Genomic DNA, 20539 nt, shown 5'->3' with positions numbered 1-20539 from the left:
AAAGAAAAGGAAAAAGAAAAAAAAGAAGAAAGGGAAAGGAAAAAAGAGAAGAAAAGATAATTTTAAAAATAAAAAATAAATAAATAAATATTTATATAAATGAATGAATGAATGAATAAATAAGATAATAAATAAATATATTTCAATATTATTAATTATTTACACTAATAATTATAATATTTTATACCTTTATTATTGTATTATACTATAAATATTATATTATATTACATTACATTATAATACATTATTATGTTATTTTAAATAATTTAATATTATGTTATATTATGAGAAATTAATTTATACTAATAATTATAATATTTTATACCTTTATTATTGTATTATACTATAAATATAATATATATTACATTATATCATAATACATTAATATGTTATGTTAAATAATTTAATATTATGTTATATTACCAAATATTAATTTACTCTAATAATTATATTACTATTATGCTATATTATAATAATATTATTTTATATTACAAAAATATTATATTATATTGTATATTTATGTATTAATATATGTTATGTTTTATTACGTTTTGTTGTATAATACTATGCAATGTCCTTTATGGTAATTTTGTCAAACAAAAGTACTTTCTCAGTTTGTTTACCAAACACAAAACAAAGTACCACAGCACTTTACGAATGTAGTTACCAAACAGCAAACAGCTTTTTATAACAGCTCTACTTCAGACAGCTCTACTTCCAACAGCTCTACTTCCAACAACTCTACTGCCAACAGCTCGGGGAGCTTTTGGAGGGCCAGAAAGTACTTTCTGGCCCTCCAAAAGTACTTTTAGATGAAAAACTGTGTTTGGTAAATTTTTCAAAAAGCTGTTTCAGCTTTTGCGGGAAGCTGAAAACAGCTTTTGGGAGGAAGCTCCAATTTGGAGCTTTTAGGAGGAAGCTGTTTCAGCTTTTTCGGAAAGCTGTATTTTTGACAAAAATGTCCATATTAAAATAACATAATTACATAGTTTATCTCTGGATAAACCTAAAAATCTGCTGGAGCCAAGAACCCAAGCCGTCAGACTCCCTTCCGTAAGAAAATGTATTTTTCTTTTCAATTTTTGTATGCATCTCTTGAACCACATTTTAGAAGAAAAAAATTTTATTCCTTTTCCATACCTTTCAAAATCAATCTATTGTTTTTTTTTTATCATCAACCTCGCGGCCCACGCTGAGGTCCTCCTCGAGCGTGGACCACAAAGAAGAGCCCCTGGACCGCGGAAAATTATTTTATGGAAAATTATGGGAAATTATTATGGAAAATTATTTTATACTAATAATTATAATATTTTATACCTTTATTTTTGTATTATACTATAATATCATATTATATTATATCATAATACATTAATATGTTATGTTAAATAATTTAATATTATGTTATATTATGACAAATTTAATTTATACTAATAATTATAATATTTTATGCTTTTATTTTTGTATTATACTATAAATATAATATCATATCATATTATATCATAATACATTAATATGTTATGTTAAATAATTTAATATTATGTTATATTATGGAAAATTAATTTATACTAATAATTATAATATTTTATACCTTTATTATTGTATTATACTATAAATATTATATTATATTACATTACATTATAATACATTAATATGTTATTTTAAATAATTTAATATTATGTTATATTATGAAAAATTAATTTATAATAATAATTATAATATTTTATACTTTTATTATTGTATTATACTATAAATATAATATATATTACATATATCATAATACATTAAAATGTTATGTTAAATAATTTAATATTATGTTATATTACCAAATATTAATTTACTCTAATAATTATATTACTATTATGCTATATTAACATAATATTATTTTATATTACAATAATATTATACTATATCGTATATTTATGTATTAATTTATGTTATGTTTTATTATGTTCTGTTGTATAATACTATGCAATGTCCTTTATGGTAATTTTGTCATATAAAAGTACTTTCTCAGTTTATTTACCCAACACAAAATAAAGTACCACAGCACTTTACGAATGTAGTTACCAAACAGCAAACAGCTTTTTATAACAGCTCTACTTCAGACAGCTCTGCTTCCAACAGCTCTACTTCCAACAGCTCTACTGCCAACAGCTCCCCCAAACAGAGGAGCTTTTGGAGGGCCAAAAAGCACTTTCTGGCCCTCCAAAAGTACTTTTAGCTAAAAAATGGTGTTTGGTAAATTTTCCAAAAAGCTGTTTCAGCTTTTACGGGAAGCTGAAAACAGCTTTTGGAGGGAAGCTCCAATTTGGAGCTTTTCGAAAATGCTATTTTCAGCTTTTTCGCAAAGCTGTATTTTTGACCAAAATACCCCAATTTAAAAAAAAATTCCTCCCAAAAACCTCTCTCTCACCGTCTCTTCCTCTCCCACCCAACCCCACTCCCTCTCCCCCGCCGCCGTACCCTCTTCCACTGCCCCGCCGTCGCACCCCCTCCCTCTCCCCCGCCCCCATGGTGGGAAGGTGCCGAAGAAGAGGAAGACGAGTGGTCTTCCCCTTCCCGCGGCCGCCGCCGGCGATGATGCCCCTGTCACGGAAAGGCCCGGCGCCCTCCTCCTTCCCACGATGGGGAGGGGCCAAAGAACAGGAAGAAGAAGGGGGCGCCCTCCCCCTTCCTGCGGCCGCCGACGGTCACAACCCGCCCCCCTCCCGCGTCCGCCACGGCCCGGCGCTGTCGGCCTCGCGGGAGGAGAGCATTTCCCAGGTGGCCAGCCGCGGCCGCCGAGACTGCCGCGGGCACTGCCGGCCACGGCCCGGCCCCGTCCCACGGCCGCCAGCGGCCCCGGCCCGGCCCCCTCCCGCGGCCGCAGCAGCCTGGCCCTCTTCCAGCGCCGCCGGCTGCGCGGGAGGAGAAGAAAGGAGAACGGGGGAGAGGAAGGAAGGAGAAGAAGAGAAGAAAAAAAGAAAAGAAAAGGAAAAAGAAAAAAAAGAAGAAAGGGAAAGGAAAAAAGAGAAGAAAAGATAATTTTAAAAATAAAAAATAAATAAATAAATATTTATATAAATGAATGAATGAATGAATAAATAAGATAATAAATAAATATATTTCAATATTATTAATTATTTACACTAATAATTATAATATTTTATACCTTTATTATTGTATTATACTATAAATATTATATTATATTACATTACATTATAATACATTATTATGTTATTTTAAATAATTTAATATTATGTTATATTATGAGAAATTAATTTATACTAATAATTATAATATTTTATACCTTTATTATTGTATTATACTATAAATATAATATATATTACATTATATCATAATACATTAATATGTTATGTTAAATAATTTAATATTATGTTATATTACCAAATATTAATTTACTCTAATAATTATATTACTATTATGCTATATTATAATAATATTATTTTATATTACAAAAATATTATATTATATTGTATATTTATGTATTAATATATGTTATGTTTTATTACGTTTTGTTGTATAATACTATGCAATGTCCTTTATGGTAATTTTGTCAAACAAAAGTACTTTCTCAGTTTGTTTACCAAACACAAAACAAAGTACCACAGCACTTTACGAATGTAGTTACCAAACAGCAAACAGCTTTTTATAACAGCTCTACTTCAGACAGCTCTACTTCCAACAGCTCTACTTCCAACAACTCTACTGCCAACAGCTCGGGGAGCTTTTGGAGGGCCAGAAAGTACTTTCTGGCCCTCCAAAAGTACTTTTAGATGAAAAACTGTGTTTGGTAAATTTTTCAAAAAGCTGTTTCAGCTTTTGCGGGAAGCTGAAAACAGCTTTTGGGAGGAAGCTCCAATTTGGAGCTTTTAGGAGGAAGCTGTTTCAGCTTTTTCGGAAAGCTGTATTTTTGACAAAAATGTCCATATTAAAATAACATAATTACATAGTTTATCTCTGGATAAACCTAAAAATCTGCTGGAGCCAAGAACCCAAGCCGTCAGACTCCCTTCCGTAAGAAAATGTATTTTTCTTTTCAATTTTTGTATGCATCTCTTGAACCACATTTTAGAAGAAAAAAATTTTATTCCTTTTCCATACCTTTCAAAATCAATCTATTGTTTTTTTTTTATCATCAACCTCGCGGCCCACGCTGAGGTCCTCCTCGAGCGTGGACCACAAAGAAGAGCCCCTGGACCGCGGAAAATTATTTTATGGAAAATTATGGGAAATTATTATGGAAAATTATTTTATACTAATAATTATAATATTTTATACCTTTATTTTTGTATTATACTATAATATCATATTATATTATATCATAATACATTACTATGTTATGTTAAATAATTTAATATTATGTTATATTATGACAAATTTAATTTATACTAATAATTATAATATTTTATGCTTTTATTTTTGTATTATACTATAAATATAATATCATATCATATTATATCATAATACATTAATATGTTATGTTAAATAATTTAATATTATGTTATATTATGGAAAATTAATTTATACTAATAATTATAATATTTTATACCTTTATTATTGTATTATACTATAAATATTATATTATATTACATTACATTATAATACATTAATATGTTATTTTAAATAATTTAATATTATGTTATATTATGAAAAATTAATTTATAATAATAATTATAATATTTTATACTTTTATTATTGTATTATACTATAAATATAATATATATTACATATATCATAATACATTAAAATGTTATGTTAAATAATTTAATATTATGTTATATTACCAAATATTAATTTACTCTAATAATTATATTACTATTATGCTATATTAACATAATATTATTTTATATTACAATAATATTATACTATATCGTATATTTATGTATTAATTTATGTTATGTTTTATTATGTTCTGTTGTATAATACTATGCAATGTCCTTTATGGTAATTTTGTCATATAAAAGTACTTTCTCAGTTTATTTACCCAACACAAAATAAAGTACCACAGCACTTTACGAATGTAGTTACCAAACAGCAAACAGCTTTTTATAACAGCTCTACTTCAGACAGCTCTGCTTCCAACAGCTCTACTTCCAACAGCTCTACTGCCAACAGCTCCCCCAAACAGAGGAGCTTTTGGAGGGCCAAAAAGCACTTTCTGGCCCTCCAAAAGTACTTTTAGCTAAAAAATGGTGTTTGGTAAATTTTCCAAAAAGCTGTTTCAGCTTTTGCGGGAAGCTGAAAACAGCTTTTGGAGGGAAGCTCCAATTTGGAGCTTTTCGAAAATGCTATTTTCAGCTTTTTCGCAAAGCTGTATTTTTGACCAAAATACCCCCATTTAAAAAAAAATTCCTCCCAAAAACCTCTCTCTCACCGTCTCTTCCTCTCCCACCCAACCCCACTCCCTCTCCCCCGCCGCCGTACCCTCTTCCACTGCCCCGCCGTCGCACCCCCTCCCTCTCCCCCGCCCCCATGGTGGGAAGGTGCCGAAGAAGAGGAAGACGAGTGGTCTTCCCCTTCCCGCGGCCGCCGCCGGCGATGATGCCCCTGTCACGGAAAGGCCCGGCGCCCTCCTCCTTCCCACGATGGGGAGGGGCCAAAGAACAGGAAGAAGAAGGGGGCGCCCTCCCCCTTCCTGCGGCCGCCGACGGTCACAACCCGCCCCCCTCCCGCGTCCGCCACGGCCCGGCGCTGTCGGCCTCGCGGGAGGAGAGCATTTCCCAGGTGGCCAGCCGCGGCCGCCGAGACTGCCGCGGGCACTGCCGGCCACGGCCCGGCCCCGTCCCACGGCCGCCAGCGGCCCCGGCCCGGCCCCCTCCCGCGGCCGCAGCAGCCTGGCCCTCTTCCAGCGCCGCCGGCTGCGCGGGAGGAGAAGAAAGGAGAACGGGGGAGAGGAAGGAAGGAGAAGAAGAGAAGAAAAAAAGAAAAGAAAAGGAAAAAGAAAAAAAAGAAGAAAGGGAAAGGAAAAAAGAGAAGAAAAGATAATTTTAAAAATAAAAAATAAATAAATAAATATTTATATAAATGAATGAATGAATGAATAAATAAGATAATAAATAAATATATTTCAATATTATTAATTATTTACACTAATAATTATAATATTTTATACCTTTATTATTGTATTATACTATAAATATTATATTATATTACATTACATTATAATACATTATTATGTTATTTTAAATAATTTAATATTATGTTATATTATGAGAAATTAATTTATACTAATAATTATAATATTTTATACCTTTATTATTGTATTATACTATAAATATAATATATATTACATTATATCATAATACATTAATATGTTATGTTAAATAATTTAATATTATGTTATATTACCAAATATTAATTTACTCTAATAATTATATTACTATTATGCTATATTATAATAATATTATTTTATATTACAAAAATATTATATTATATTGTATATTTATGTATTAATATATGTTATGTTTTATTACGTTTTGTTGTATAATACTATGCAATGTCCTTTATGGTAATTTTGTCAAACAAAAGTACTTTCTCAGTTTGTTTACCAAACACAAAACAAAGTACCACAGCACTTTACGAATGTAGTTACCAAACAGCAAACAGCTTTTTATAACAGCTCTACTTCAGACAGCTCTACTTCCAACAGCTCTACTTCCAACAACTCTACTGCCAACAGCTCGGGGAGCTTTTGGAGGGCCAGAAAGTACTTTCTGGCCCTCCAAAAGTACTTTTAGATGAAAAACTGTGTTTGGTAAATTTTTCAAAAAGCTGTTTCAGCTTTTGCGGGAAGCTGAAAACAGCTTTTGGGAGGAAGCTCCAATTTGGAGCTTTTAGGAGGAAGCTGTTTCAGCTTTTTCGGAAAGCTGTATTTTTGACAAAAATGTCCATATTAAAATAACATAATTACATAGTTTATCTCTGTATAAACCTAAAAATCTGCTGGAGCCAAGAACCCAAGCCGTCAGACTCCCTTCCGTAAGAAAATGTATTTTTCTTTTCAATTTTTGTATGCATCTCTTGAACCACATTTTAGAAGAAAAAAATTTTATTCCTTTTCCATACCTTTCAAAATCAATCTATTGTTTTTTTTTTATCATCAATCTCGCGGCCCACGCTGAGGTCCTCCTCGAGCGTGGACCACAAAGAAGAGCCCCTGGACCGCGGAAAATTATTTTATGGAAAATTATGGGAAATTATTATGGAAAATTATTTTATACTAATAATTATAATATTTTATACCTTTATTTTTGTATTATACTATAATATCATATTATATTATATCATAATACATTAATATGTTATGTTAAATAATTTAATATTATGTTATATTATGACAAATTTAATTTATACTAATAATTATAATATTTTATGCCTTTATTTTTGTATTATACTATAAATATAATATCATATCATATTATATCATAATACATTAATATGTTATGTTAAATAATTTAATATTATGTTATATTATGGAAAATTAATTTATACTAATAATTATAATATTTTATACCTTTATTATTGTATTATACTATAAATATTATATTATATTACATTACATTATAATACATTAATATGTTATTTTAAATAATTTAATATTATGTTATATTATGAAAAATTAATTTATAATAATAATTATAATATTTTATACTTTTATTATTGTATTATACTATAAATATAATATATATTACATATATCATAATACATTAAAATGTTATGTTAAATAATTTAATATTATGTTATATTACCAAATATTAATTTACTCTAATAATTATATTACTATTATGCTATATTAACATAATATTATTTTATATTACAATAATATTATACTATATCGTATATTTATGTATTAATTTATGTTATGTTTTATTATGTTCTGTTGTATAATACTATGCAATGTCCTTTATGGTAATTTTGTCATATAAAAGTACTTTCTCAGTTTATTTACCCAACACAAAATAAAGTACCACAGCACTTTACGAATGTAGTTACCAAACAGCAAACAGCTTTTTATAACAGCTCTACTTCAGACAGCTCTGCTTCCAACAGCTCTACTTCCAACAGCTCTACTGCCAACAGCTCCCCCAAACAGAGGAGCTTTTGGAGGGCCAAAAAGCACTTTCTGGCCCTCCAAAAGTACTTTTAGCTAAAAAATGGTGTTTGGTAAATTTTCCAAAAAGCTGTTTCAGCTTTTGCGGGAAGCTGAAAACAGCTTTTGGAGGGAAGCTCCAATTTGGAGCTTTTCGAAAATGCTATTTTCAGCTTTTTCGCAAAGCTGTATTTTTGACCAAAATACCCCCATTTAAAAAAAAATTCCTCCCAAAAACCTCTCTCTCACCGTCTCTTCCTCTCCCACCCAACCCCACTCCCTCTCCCCCGCCGCCGTACCCTCTTCCACTGCCCCGCCGTCGCACCCCCTCCCTCTCCCCCGCCCCCATGGTGGGAAGGTGCCGAAGAAGAGGAAGACGAGTGGTCTTCCCCTTCCCGCGGCCGCCGCCGGCGATGATGCCCCTGTCACGGAAAGGCCCGGCGCCCTCCTCCTTCCCACGATGGGGAGGGGCCAAAGAACAGGAAGAAGAAGGGGGCGCCCTCCCCCTTCCTGCGGCCGCCGACGGTCACAACCCGCCCCCCTCCCGCGTCCGCCACGGCCCGGCGCTGTCGGCCTCGCGGGAGGAGAGCATTTCCCAGGTGGCCAGCCGCGGCCGCCGAGACTGCCGCGGGCACTGCCGGCCACGGCCCGGCCCCGTCCCACGGCCGCCAGCGGCCCCGGCCCGGCCCCCTCCCGCGGCCGCAGCAGCCTGGCCCTCTTCCAGCGCCGCCGGCTGCGCGGGAGGAGAAGAAAGGAGAACGGGGGAGAGGAAGGAAGGAGAAGAAGAGAAGAAAAAAAGAAAAGAAAAGGAAAAAGAAAAAAAAGAAGAAAGGGAAAGGAAAAAAGAGAAGAAAAGATAATTTTAAAAATAAAAAATAAATAAATAAATATTTATATAAATGAATGAATGAATGAATAAATAAGATAATAAATAAATATATTTCAATATTATTAATTATTTACACTAATAATTATAATATTTTATACCTTTATTATTGTATTATACTATAAATATTATATTATATTACATTACATTATAATACATTATTATGTTATTTTAAATAATTTAATATTATGTTATATTATGAGAAATTAATTTATACTAATAATTATAATATTTTATACCTTTATTATTGTATTATACTATAAATATAATATATATTACATTATATCATAATACATTAATATGTTATGTTAAATAATTTAATATTATGTTATATTACCAAATATTAATTTACTCTAATAATTATATTACTATTATGCTATATTATAATAATATTATTTTATATTACAAAAATATTATATTATATTGTATATTTATGTATTAATATATGTTATGTTTTATTACGTTTTGTTGTATAATACTATGCAATGTCCTTTATGGTAATTTTGTCAAACAAAAGTACTTTCTCAGTTTGTTTACCAAACACAAAACAAAGTACCACAGCACTTTACGAATGTAGTTACCAAACAGCAAACAGCTTTTTATAACAGCTCTACTTCAGACAGCTCTACTTCCAACAGCTCTACTTCCAACAACTCTACTGCCAACAGCTCGGGGAGCTTTTGGAGGGCCAGAAAGTACTTTCTGGCCCTCCAAAAGTACTTTTAGATGAAAAACTGTGTTTGGTAAATTTTTCAAAAAGCTGTTTCAGCTTTTGCGGGAAGCTGAAAACAGCTTTTGGGAGGAAGCTCCAATTTGGAGCTTTTAGGAGGAAGCTGTTTCAGCTTTTTCGGAAAGCTGTATTTTTGACAAAAATGTCCATATTAAAATAACATAATTACATAGTTTATCTCTGTATAAACCTAAAAATCTGCTGGAGCCAAGAACCCAAGCCGTCAGACTCCCTTCCGTAAGAAAATGTATTTTTCTTTTCAATTTTTGTATGCATCTCTTGAACCACATTTTAGAAGAAAAAAATTTTATTCCTTTTCCATACCTTTCAAAATCAATCTATTGTTTTTTTTTTATCATCAACCTCGCGGCCCACGCTGAGGTCCTTCTCGAGCGTGGACCACAAAGAAGAGCCCCTGGACCGCGGAAAATTATTTTATGGAAAATTATGAGAAATTATTATGGAAAATTATTTTATACTAATAATTATAATATTTTATACCTTTATTTTTGTATTATACTATAATATCATATTATATTATATCATAATACATTAATATGTTATGTTAAATAATTTAATATTATGTTATATTATGACAAATTTAATTTATACTAATAATTATAATATTTTATGCCTTTATTTTTGTATTATACTATAAATATAATATCATATCATATTATATCATAATACATTAATATGTTATGTTAAATAATTTAATATTATGTTATATTATGAAAAATTAATTTATACTAATAATTATAATATTTTATACCTTTATTATTGTATTATACTATAAATATTATATTATATTACATTACATTATAATACATTAATATGTTATTTTAAATAATTTAATATTATGTTATATTATGAAAAATTAATTTATAATAATAATTATAATATTTTATACTTTTATTATTGTATTATACTATAAATATAATATATATTACATATATCATAATACATTAAAATGTTATGTTAAATAATTTAATATTATGTTATATTACCAAATATTAATTTACTCTAATAATTATATTACTATTATGCTATATTAACATAATATTATTTTATATTACAATAATATTATACTATATCGTATATTTATGTATTAATTTATGTTATGTTTTATTATGTTCTGTTGTATAATACTATGCAATGTCCTTTATGGTAATTTTGTCATATAAAAGTACTTTCTCAGTTTATTTACCCAACACAAAATAAAGTACCACAGCACTTTACGAATGTAGTTACCAAACAGCAAACAGCTTTTTATAACAGCTCTACTTCAGACAGCTCTGCTTCCAACAGCTCTACTTCCAACAGCTCTACTGCCAACAGCTCCCCCAAACAGGGCCTAAGTAGAGGACCACCCTAGTTGCGGATTTGTCAGCCGGAAGGAGCCCACTTAATATGGGCCGTGCCATGCTTGGCTTGCTAGAAACTCAACTGCACGGGGCCGGGTTTGGATCACGAAAACGGGCCCGATAACCGAACCCACGTGTGCCACACCCAAAGCACGGGTTTACACCAAGTTTGGTGACATTTTCGGGGAAACGTAGTCGGCTGGACCAGGGCTCCCGACCTCCCTCCCTCCGTCTTCTCCGTATGCGGCTGTAGCTCGTGGGCACGGGTCGTATCTTTCGCGCTTCCTTCGCTCGAATCCACCGTTGGATAACCTACCGTTCGATTTGAAAGCCGTGCAGCGGATGATTGACGGAGATCGCCGCGCTTTGAGAGCTGTGTGAGGAATGATCCAACGGTCGGTTCGTGAAGGAAGGTGAATCCTTCTTTTGGGCGAAAGATACAACCTTGTGTTGACCGTTCGTTACCGTGTCCTTCTCCCATCACGATTTGAAGAAACAGAGGTCCCTTCAAGAGGGCTTCTTCTCCGTGTTCTCCTCTACTAGGGTTTCCTCCGCAAATTCTTCTTCTCCGTCTTCGTAGAGGGATTGAGAGATGGTGGGGCACGCACATGAGATCCCGCTGGAGGTGGTGGGGACGATGATCGAGATGGCGGACGTCGCGTGGAGCGCCCTTGAGTACCGCCGCGAGCGCAAGGCTGAGGCGGCGGAGGAGGACGAGATCTCCCACCTCAAGGCCGAGAACCTCCGCCTCCGAACCGTGCTCGCCGACAATCTTGCCGTCCTCCAGGGCCTCTATAAATCCCCCTCTGTCTCCAACGATTGCCCTCCCGACGTGAGCCCCTCTCCTCCTCCTCCTCTATCCTTTTCTTTCCTTCAAATTATTGAAGTTAAACCTTTATAAGGCTAGAAAATAAGGGATCTTGATAGCTACGAGCTTAATGTCCCCCCTCAAAAAGGTTCTTGTATTTCCTCCGTTCCCTTTGCCTTCAATTACATATTTTTCAAAGAATTTGAGAGGATATATGCAGTATATTGATAGCTACGAGCTTATTTTCTCAAAAGATTTTTTTCCCCTTTTCCTTTTGCCCGCAATTATGATTTGGGTGAGAATTTGACATAAGAGAAAAAGAACAGAAAGAAAATGTTAAAAGAAGAAATTTGATAGTTACGAACATAACATGCTCAAGAATTATGAAGAGAGGTCCGGAAATTATGAGGAGGCCGGGGAAAGTTTTGACTCTGCAATATATTTTCCCGGACCTAAAAATGATGTTATAAATTGGTAGCATATCTCTCTGTTGCAGATATGGAAAATATGAAATTTCGCAGCACACAATTGAAAAAAATCAAATTCTATAGGTAATTGTGAAGATACTGACGTACATGTTTTAGAAACTCTTGCCCTCAAGGTGACAATTGATTTAAGTGAATGTGGAGATGAATTGTTAATGTGTTTATGATTCTGGGTTATACATAGTGAATCCGGGCATATTCCTTTTGATGTCATGATTTTTGGATCTGAGCTGCTTCAATCTGAAAAGGGTTGAGATCTCTATGTCAGCTGCACCATTACTTTGCTCACACTAACACCTGCTTTCTAGTGATTCCAGCTGACTGTTCAATCAAATAGTTACTGTTTCAATTTCAGAATATTGCATATATATAATCCACCCCCGAAAAGTGAATTTTGTTAGTTCATAATATCTGCTATTACAGTTTATTCAAATGCTATTATGTACTTAAGCTTTTCTTGAAAGTCTCTTTTTTTCCCACTCTTGCACCTGAATTTGCTCCTGCACCTTCCTTTTGGATTCAGTGACAGTATGCTATAAACTTCATGTGCTTAATGTTTGAGTTTTGTTATGGACAATTGTATCTAAAAGCTCATAATCTGTACCTATGAGATAAAGGTGGTTGTTTAGTGTCTTCTTGACCTCCCACTTGGGAAAAAAGAAATAAGTTTTGTATCTGACATGCAAAGCTAACCCCTTAGAGCTGGGATATAAAACTAGTTGATCGTGGTTATATCAATTTGAAGCTAAGTAATCTTATTTTGTCAATTTGCAGTTGTATACGCGCCTTGTTGCTGCGGTGGACAGCTCAAGCTTCCTGACCAAACTTGAATCACTTCATCAGGAGTCAACAGATTTACCAAATGACAAACTCCCATCCAGTGAACCCATAGGTTAGTCCCAGCGAACTCATGTCCTAAGTGGTTCAATTTGTGTCCCTGTTTCCAGTTCATCGTTAATTTGAATTTTTTGAATTAGGGGCAAATTTAAATGGTGTGGAAATTATGGTAGATGAAATTGTCCCAGATTGCTTGGAGGAAGTCAGTGGAATTGATAATGAAAGTTATGTCATCATTAGTGAAGAGAATGTGGTTGAAGGCATTGCCCACTTCATAGCCAGCTGCATCCTTGAAAACCCAAAATCTAAGGTATGAGTTATGAGACTTTTAGCATTATCTTCTGTTTGCTTTGCATAATCTAATAGCTTACTACCATGAAATATCAGGTTTTGACACCGGAGGAACTACAGAGAAGTAAGTTTGTACCAACCTTATTCTAAACTATAAAATGATACTGGTTCAGGAATCTCCCTCTAATCTGCCACATTGTCTTGATAATAGTTATTTATTGAGTTTATTTTTAATCATGAGTATATTTTTCTTATTTAAACAATTTGGATAGCTAATACAATTTTTATCAGCTGATATGAGATATTTTGTTCTATATGAACAGAGAGCATAATAGTAAATATGTTTATATTAATGCAATTACACTTTATGCTCCGTTACTTGTTAGGTTCTTAAAAGATCACTAATTTTCATGTTCAATGATACATGGTAAATAATAGTAATAATAATTAGACATAATAATATTAATGATAGTAACAATAATAGCAATAATAATAGCAATAATGATAGTAATAATAGTAATAGTAATAATAATAGTTATTACTACTAAAATAGTCATAGTAACAACAACAGTAATGGTAATCCTTGTAGCAGCAGCAGCAGCAGTGTATTTGTTTTGTAGACTTCATATTTTTACTGCCTTTGGGATTTTTTTGGGATCATAGAATGCTGATTGTAGATTTGGATCTCTTTATGCATAAGAGATTATTTTTATAACAAGTTTCTGTGTTGTAAAACCTATAAGTTTTCTCCTTTCGGAAGATTTTTTGGGTTCATATTGAACCAATAAGTTTTTTGGGATTATTAAACGAGGTGATCTTTTTCTCCTAACCTTTACCTGTTATCTTAATAACCATTTGTATAGTATATGCTTTTGTTTGTCTATAAGAATTCTTGATGGCTTGCTACACAGGGTAGCTATTCCCTTGTATCTTTCTTTAATTTTGTACTTTTATCCTTGGTAGCTGGAAGATTGCACTTAAGGTGCCGTATCTGCTTCAAGAACTCTTTCCTACACCCTCCTTTTAAGGATTTCCTTGTTCTATTTTTTTTAATGAGAGATCTGCTTCCCTATACCTCCATCAGGAACAGCCCCTACACAAGGTTCATTTACAGTTTTACCTGAAACAATATGGTCAGATGGAAAATTTTAAGTTGATGCCAGCTTGTAACTTTTTAATTCCTAATGCCCACGTTTGATACCAATGGAGGGAAGAGGGCTTTACGCAATCAGCTAAAGTGGTAGTGGAGGGCAATGTATTAAAAATGCCTTAATATATATATAATGTGTGATTTGTTCTTCTCTCACTTGTTCACTACTAAATGACCTTTCATTCTTTTAGGGAGAGACTGTAGGATAATTTCTTAGGCAATGTGTTACATCATTTTTTCCTCTATGTTCTGTAATGCTTCTTAATATTTTAACTTCTTATCATGTTTTCTGTACTAGAAGCATTTAGGATATAACATCCCACAATCCTGTTCAGCAATGGTTTCTTTTGGATATCTGGCGCATGCCATTCGGTTTTTAGGACTTGATCTTTTGTGTTAGGATTAGCCTATTTCACAAATAGGCAGATTTATATACACCTAAATTGGCATATGAGCTTGCAGCTGTGACAAGGGCTTTGGGTGGCATTAAAGATAGGAGTAAGTGGAGAAACGTTTGGGAGGCTGGAAGAATCATTTACACCTTATCAACCTGGGGTATTGCTCTGGCAGGGTAAGCCTTCGCATATTTTCTTCTCAATACTGTCTGGTGATCATGCTTCTCTATATTCCTGTAAAACACATTATTAAACAACAACGATTGTAAGACAATTATTAGGTTCATTCTGACAATTTTTATCTTTGTTACTTGCATAATCATATTTTGTGTCAGATCTAAATCTATAGTGATCATTGCACTTGTAATGCCATATTACAGGCTTTTGTATGGCTCATGTCAAGGCTTTTGTGTTGGATCTAAATCTGTAGTGATCATTTGTCCATGTATTCCTATACATGGACAAATGAAAAGGTTCAGTGGGGTGGTACTGTTAATGATTGATCTGCCACCCACATACAAATGTCTACTCCATCATGTGAAAACTTTGAGCCCCATGCATCTATTTGCCTGCTTTGTCACTGCTTGCTGCTTGTGCGCAATTCGGTGACCTGTTGTATGGCTTAGTTTGTCACGATTGGAGAATCTTTGCCAACTGAAATTCAACCTGTTCTTCTGCTATTTCCACTCTTTTTTAGTGTAATCCTTTAAGGGTAGGGACTTGATGAATAGGTGGCTCCTGAATCATTTGAGTTATTACTGACATTGAAACTATATTAGTTCAGTGGTTTGGTGTTGTATTTTTTGTTTCATCACTTCTTTCTCAAAGTAAAATTCCATGATGAATTCAAATGATTGATGGAACTTTAATTATTTGTATGTGCAGAGGTTTTAAGACCATAGTCAGCACGTCTTTACTGAGGTTGCACCATATAATTATGTCCAGTTTAAAAGAACTGGTTCAGCCATGCATCCCTGGCCATTATAATAGTATGAGCTGTGCATAAGGAAAGGTGTCAATACCGCTTAATGCATTAGTTGGTCACAACTTTTAGGGTATTAGAATTTCATATTTTTGTTACCTCCTACTAAATCACTTAATGTTGACAAGAACTGTGTATGAGTTGAGATAGTGCCACACATATGTGCAATGTTTTAAAAAGAGGCTGACTAGGCACTTAGGTGCCTGACTAGGTGCATGATATCCCCAAAGTGCCTAAGTGACGACAGCTTAGATCCTGCTAAGATGGGATACTTGTTAGGTATGATATACTTGCCCAGAAAGGAAGATTTTACACTGGAGGGTTTGGGGTTTCTCCTCCTTCTAAGATGGGATACTTGTTAGTTACGGTATACTTCCTCAAGAAGGAAGATTTTACACATGGGAGTTTAGAGTTTGTTCTTCCCCCCACCCCCCTCCCCTTAAAAAGGAAACAAAAAAGGAAAAGGTAAGCAACAATTGAGCCTTGTTGTTCTTCTGTTCCCCTGTTTTCGATCTCCAGCAGTCCGGCCGCTTCTTCTAGTCAATTTTTTGTTGGTGTTTGTTAGTTTTAAATCTACATGTCTATATTACTATTAGCATTCTAGACATGTTTTGTCAATATGTTTAATGGTTTATTAATGTTTACTTCCCATGAAATGTGGTGATTTGTGGACTTATCTTTTTATGAAATATGTTTGATGATGGATAGAGAGAGAGAGAGAGAGATAAAATTTTCTCCTTTGAGAGGAGGGTGTCTACTCTTCTTAATTCGAAAATCAACAGTGGGGCATGCAAAATGAAAATCCACGTCCTTGATCATTATATATATATATATATCACTAAAAATATCTAAAGATCAAAAATCATGTGTTCTGGGTCTCTAACCTATGCTTGAAGTAAGTATGGTAATTTATGGTTAAAATTATATGAGGCCATATTTTGCCATGATCTAAGCAATAAAATCTATTAATTTTCAATCTATACATATTTTAAGATGTGCTTATCATGATCAATTAAGTGGATTCTCAATTTACATGCTTTATCATGTATTTTAGCACTCTAGCACGATAGGTACGGTCCATTTTGTATCTACTTGATGCAGAGGTTAGAGACCATCAAAACACATGATTTTTGGTTCTAAAGCATTTTTAGTAGTATATATCATAATCAACCGTGTGAATTTGAGTGCTTATTGTTGATTTTGGACTTGAGAAGCATAGATATCCCCTCCTCTTGAGAAGAATGTAATTCATCCCACATATGTATCTGAGACATGCATGTGTGGATTATTAGAGTTTTTTTTTCTCATTCGTAGGTGTTTGTAGGTGGCTGCCTAATCGCCTAGGCCATCCCTAGCTCTGTCTAGTCCTTTTCATATATGTGTTAAAAAAGCAAATGAATTTGGCAAGAAGTTCTCTCATGTACTTTTGCAATCGATAGAACTCGAGTATTAATTTTGCCCTTACTCTCAACATTTATCTTTTAGCATAATATATGAAATTACCACTTGTTTTGCTACATTGATTCCTTCTATTGGAACAAATGTGAAAAATAGGAAGCTATAAAGTTTAAGGTTTAAAGTTGGCTTGAATACTTTTAGAGTCCAAAGTTCAAAGTACTTCCATTTAACTGGCTACATGGTGAAGATGCAACAAGATGCTTGCTACCCGGATGTAAAACTAGGCGCAATGAAGTTCACTGTGGAAATCGTAGCCAAAAATGAGGCACAAACAAGATGAAATCTGAGCTGGAATTTGAAGAGGGAGCTCAGCTCAGGAGACTGGGGTTATCAGTTGATCTGAGTGTCTTGAGCTTGATCGAGCTTGAATCAGTCATTGAGCTTGAACTAGGTTCATAGGTTTGAAAATTTCAAGCCGGTCAAGAAATCTTGGTCAGGCTCAGCTCAATATAGCTTGAAATGTATGAGATATATTAGAATGTATAGCATATTGTATAAAATAATCAACTTACTTTGTATCTAATCCAGTGGCTGGCCTCTTCAATGTTGGTTTGTTAAAGGAATAAAATAAGGAACTGGTGAGATTAATTGATTGGAACTGGTTTAAATTGCTTGAATTGGTTAAATTTGGACTCTAGTTTTAACCAAACTTCCCTCAAACCTGAATGAGACTGGTTTAACTTGATTCAAGCTTGAATTGATTTCATCTTGATTTGAAGTTATCAAGCTGATCAAAATAGGCTTTTGTCTAGCTCAGTTCAAAAATAAGCTCCGATACGTCTTGACCTAGGTTAGTCGAACCAGTACTGGAACCCATACTAGTCGGTTATCGATTTGGTACAGTATTGATTTGGTATGGGGTGAATTGGGTGGTTCATCCTGGTTCAGCAGACCATAAATTCAAGCCTTTTGGAAAGAGGGGGAGGTGGGCGAACCGGTTCAAACTGGGGCGAACCGAACAGTTCGGAGCGATTCACGGCATTGTTTGAAAATACCGGCCGAACTATATTGGTTTGGTTTGGTTCGGTACCGGGTGAACTGGGCGGTTCGGCTCGGTTTGGTAGATCATGGTCTTGACCAAATAATGAATGAGACAAGCTTGAATCTCAATCTGCAGGCTTGAAAATAATTTCAAACCAAGCTTGGTCAGATGTAGGAGAGATCCAGGTCGGCTCTTATACCCTTAGTGGAGACCAATGGCTCTAGAGCCAGTGCTTGTGATGATGCTATTCTGATTTCAAGTCAAGGCTTCACTTTTTTATAAGAAAAGGCAGTGACCAACTCGTCTTGCGTAACATTGAACCAAGTTTAAATAAGGGGTGAAATAGGCACCTGGATTTATTTACCAGGTAAAGTACTTCCAGCAAGATTTTTCTTTTGATTTGCTTTTGTTGAGTAGATGGTGCTTCAGAAATTCCTACTCCAGTAGTGTTTTTTTCTTCTTTTTTTATATGGCTAATAATTTGGGTCAAGGAATGTACATGGTACTATCCTATGGATATTTAAATTGGAAGACAGGTTTATTTTAAGGAAAATAAATTGATTGCTAACAATTGGCCAGCAATAGAAAATTGATTCTGGTTTTACGTAAGTTGCTAGCTAGACGAACATCGATAGTTTGTGGTTATTTCTTGCTATGATGAATCCCAAATAATACGAGGCAATTGAGCCAATCTACAGAATAATAAGGTTAGTTTTATCTTGCAGAAAGTAGTTACATTCTTTCTTTATGAAACAATAAAGGGCATCATGGAGCTCTCGGTTTAGGAAAATATGCTTCCATGGATAAGGAATTAGTTGGATGAAGAAAATCTTAACCGTTGTAATTATGTAAGATGGATGAATGAATGGTGGTTTTTGGGTTCTTATTACTGTTGATGGATTGCAGGATATATAGGCACCGGGCCATCTTGAAAGCTGCGGCAAAGGGCGTTAGTGCGTCCGCCAACCTTGCCCTGAAGGCTCTCTAAAAGTGCAACATTAAATCCATCCATGTAGACTTCATCATGGAGTAAGTCATTTCGTTTACAAAAATATTGCTTCTGTAGTTAAGAAATCAGTTGTGGGCAGAAAATCATACTGTTGTAGTTATATACAGAGGGATGCAATGATAAACTTTGGTTTTTCAGTACTTTATTTGCATCGCAGGTTATATGAGCACCTGGCCATCTTGAAAGCTGCTGCGAAGGAGTGTTCATGCATCCACCATTCTTGTCTGGAAAGACTCCCAATGATGCAGCACTAAAAAAATCGTGTTACGCTAAATCCATCATGTAATCATCAACTTCCTCATTCTTTGCTTCAAATTGTCATGCCTTCTGTACAGCCGCATGAATGTTCATTGTTACATTTGCAAGGTATTTCCTGTATATTATCCATTAACATAAAGCATAGTTTGGAACCCCCCTCTCTGGAGATGAAGGGATGGTAAAGATATCAAGCAGACCATTCTTTTATGCTTGCCTTATATGTGGAACATACATTTAGTTGATCTGTGGGGCACTTGATCTCTGTGATGCTTGCCTTCAAATTGTACGGCGAGCTTGTTGGAATTCTCAGGCTAAAGAATAAGACCTGTATACATCTAACATCGCATGTAGGTTAGGTATTAATTAGAATGCTTTCGATTAACAGGCTATAAGATAAGGATCTGGAGCATATATAATGACGAGAATATGTATCCATCTCTTTTCCTATGAAGGGATACTTACCAGTTTTAAGAAATAAAATATTCACCTGGGAAATTAGAAACGCTAAGGGGGCGTTTGGCAACTCCAACAGGATCACCACGGTGATCTAAGATCTTCGGTGATTCGGTTGTTGGGTAATTTGATTTCTAGTGATTTAAGATCAATGTGTTTGATAGATCATAGTGATTAAAAATTTTCGGATATTTATGAGTAACTTGTTTGGTATGGTACGGGGATCCAAGATCATCGACCAGATAATACCACAAATATTTTTGATATATTTTAGATGGATTTTTTATGTGTTTTTAATTCTCATGAATAAAAAATGTAAGTCAATAAACTAATTTCTATAATAGCTCAATAATTTTATT

At 34.0% G+C, this 20539-nt stretch overlaps 1 protein-coding gene across 4 annotated transcripts; it reads left to right on the top strand.

Moving 5' to 3' along the window:
* Nucleotides 1-11255: 11255 nt before the first annotated feature.
* LOC113463307 (uncharacterized) lies at nucleotides 11256-19934 on the top strand. Of its 4 annotated transcripts, none has more exons than XM_026808075.3 (7): nucleotides 11256-11904; nucleotides 13140-13257; nucleotides 13343-13512; nucleotides 13590-13617; nucleotides 15106-15214; nucleotides 19367-19489; nucleotides 19627-19934. In XM_026808075.3, the coding sequence occupies exons 1-6, from the start codon at nucleotides 11665-11667 to the stop codon at nucleotides 19446-19448; spliced, it is 747 nt and encodes a 248-aa protein (XP_026663876.2). In that variant the 5' UTR covers nucleotides 11256-11664; the 3' UTR covers nucleotides 19449-19489; nucleotides 19627-19934. The 4 variants fall into 4 exon arrangements, with proteins under 4 accessions (XP_026663876.2, XP_026663875.2, XP_026663878.2 ...); XM_026808074.3 differs by having other exon boundaries at nucleotides 19608-19934; XM_026808077.3 differs by having other exon boundaries at nucleotides 11546-11904; nucleotides 13391-13512.
* Nucleotides 19935-20539: the final 605 nt, after the last annotated feature.

The sequence above is a fragment of the Phoenix dactylifera genome, chromosome 5 (assembly GCF_051530095.1).
Source record: "Phoenix dactylifera cultivar Ajwa chromosome 5, Ajwa_hap1_PhDact_Kaust_v1.1, whole genome shotgun sequence".
Taxonomy (NCBI): Eukaryota; Viridiplantae; Streptophyta; class Magnoliopsida; order Arecales; family Arecaceae; genus Phoenix; species Phoenix dactylifera.
Note: the sequence above shows the minus strand (reverse complement) of the source record. Positions and strands in the feature narration are given on the sequence as shown.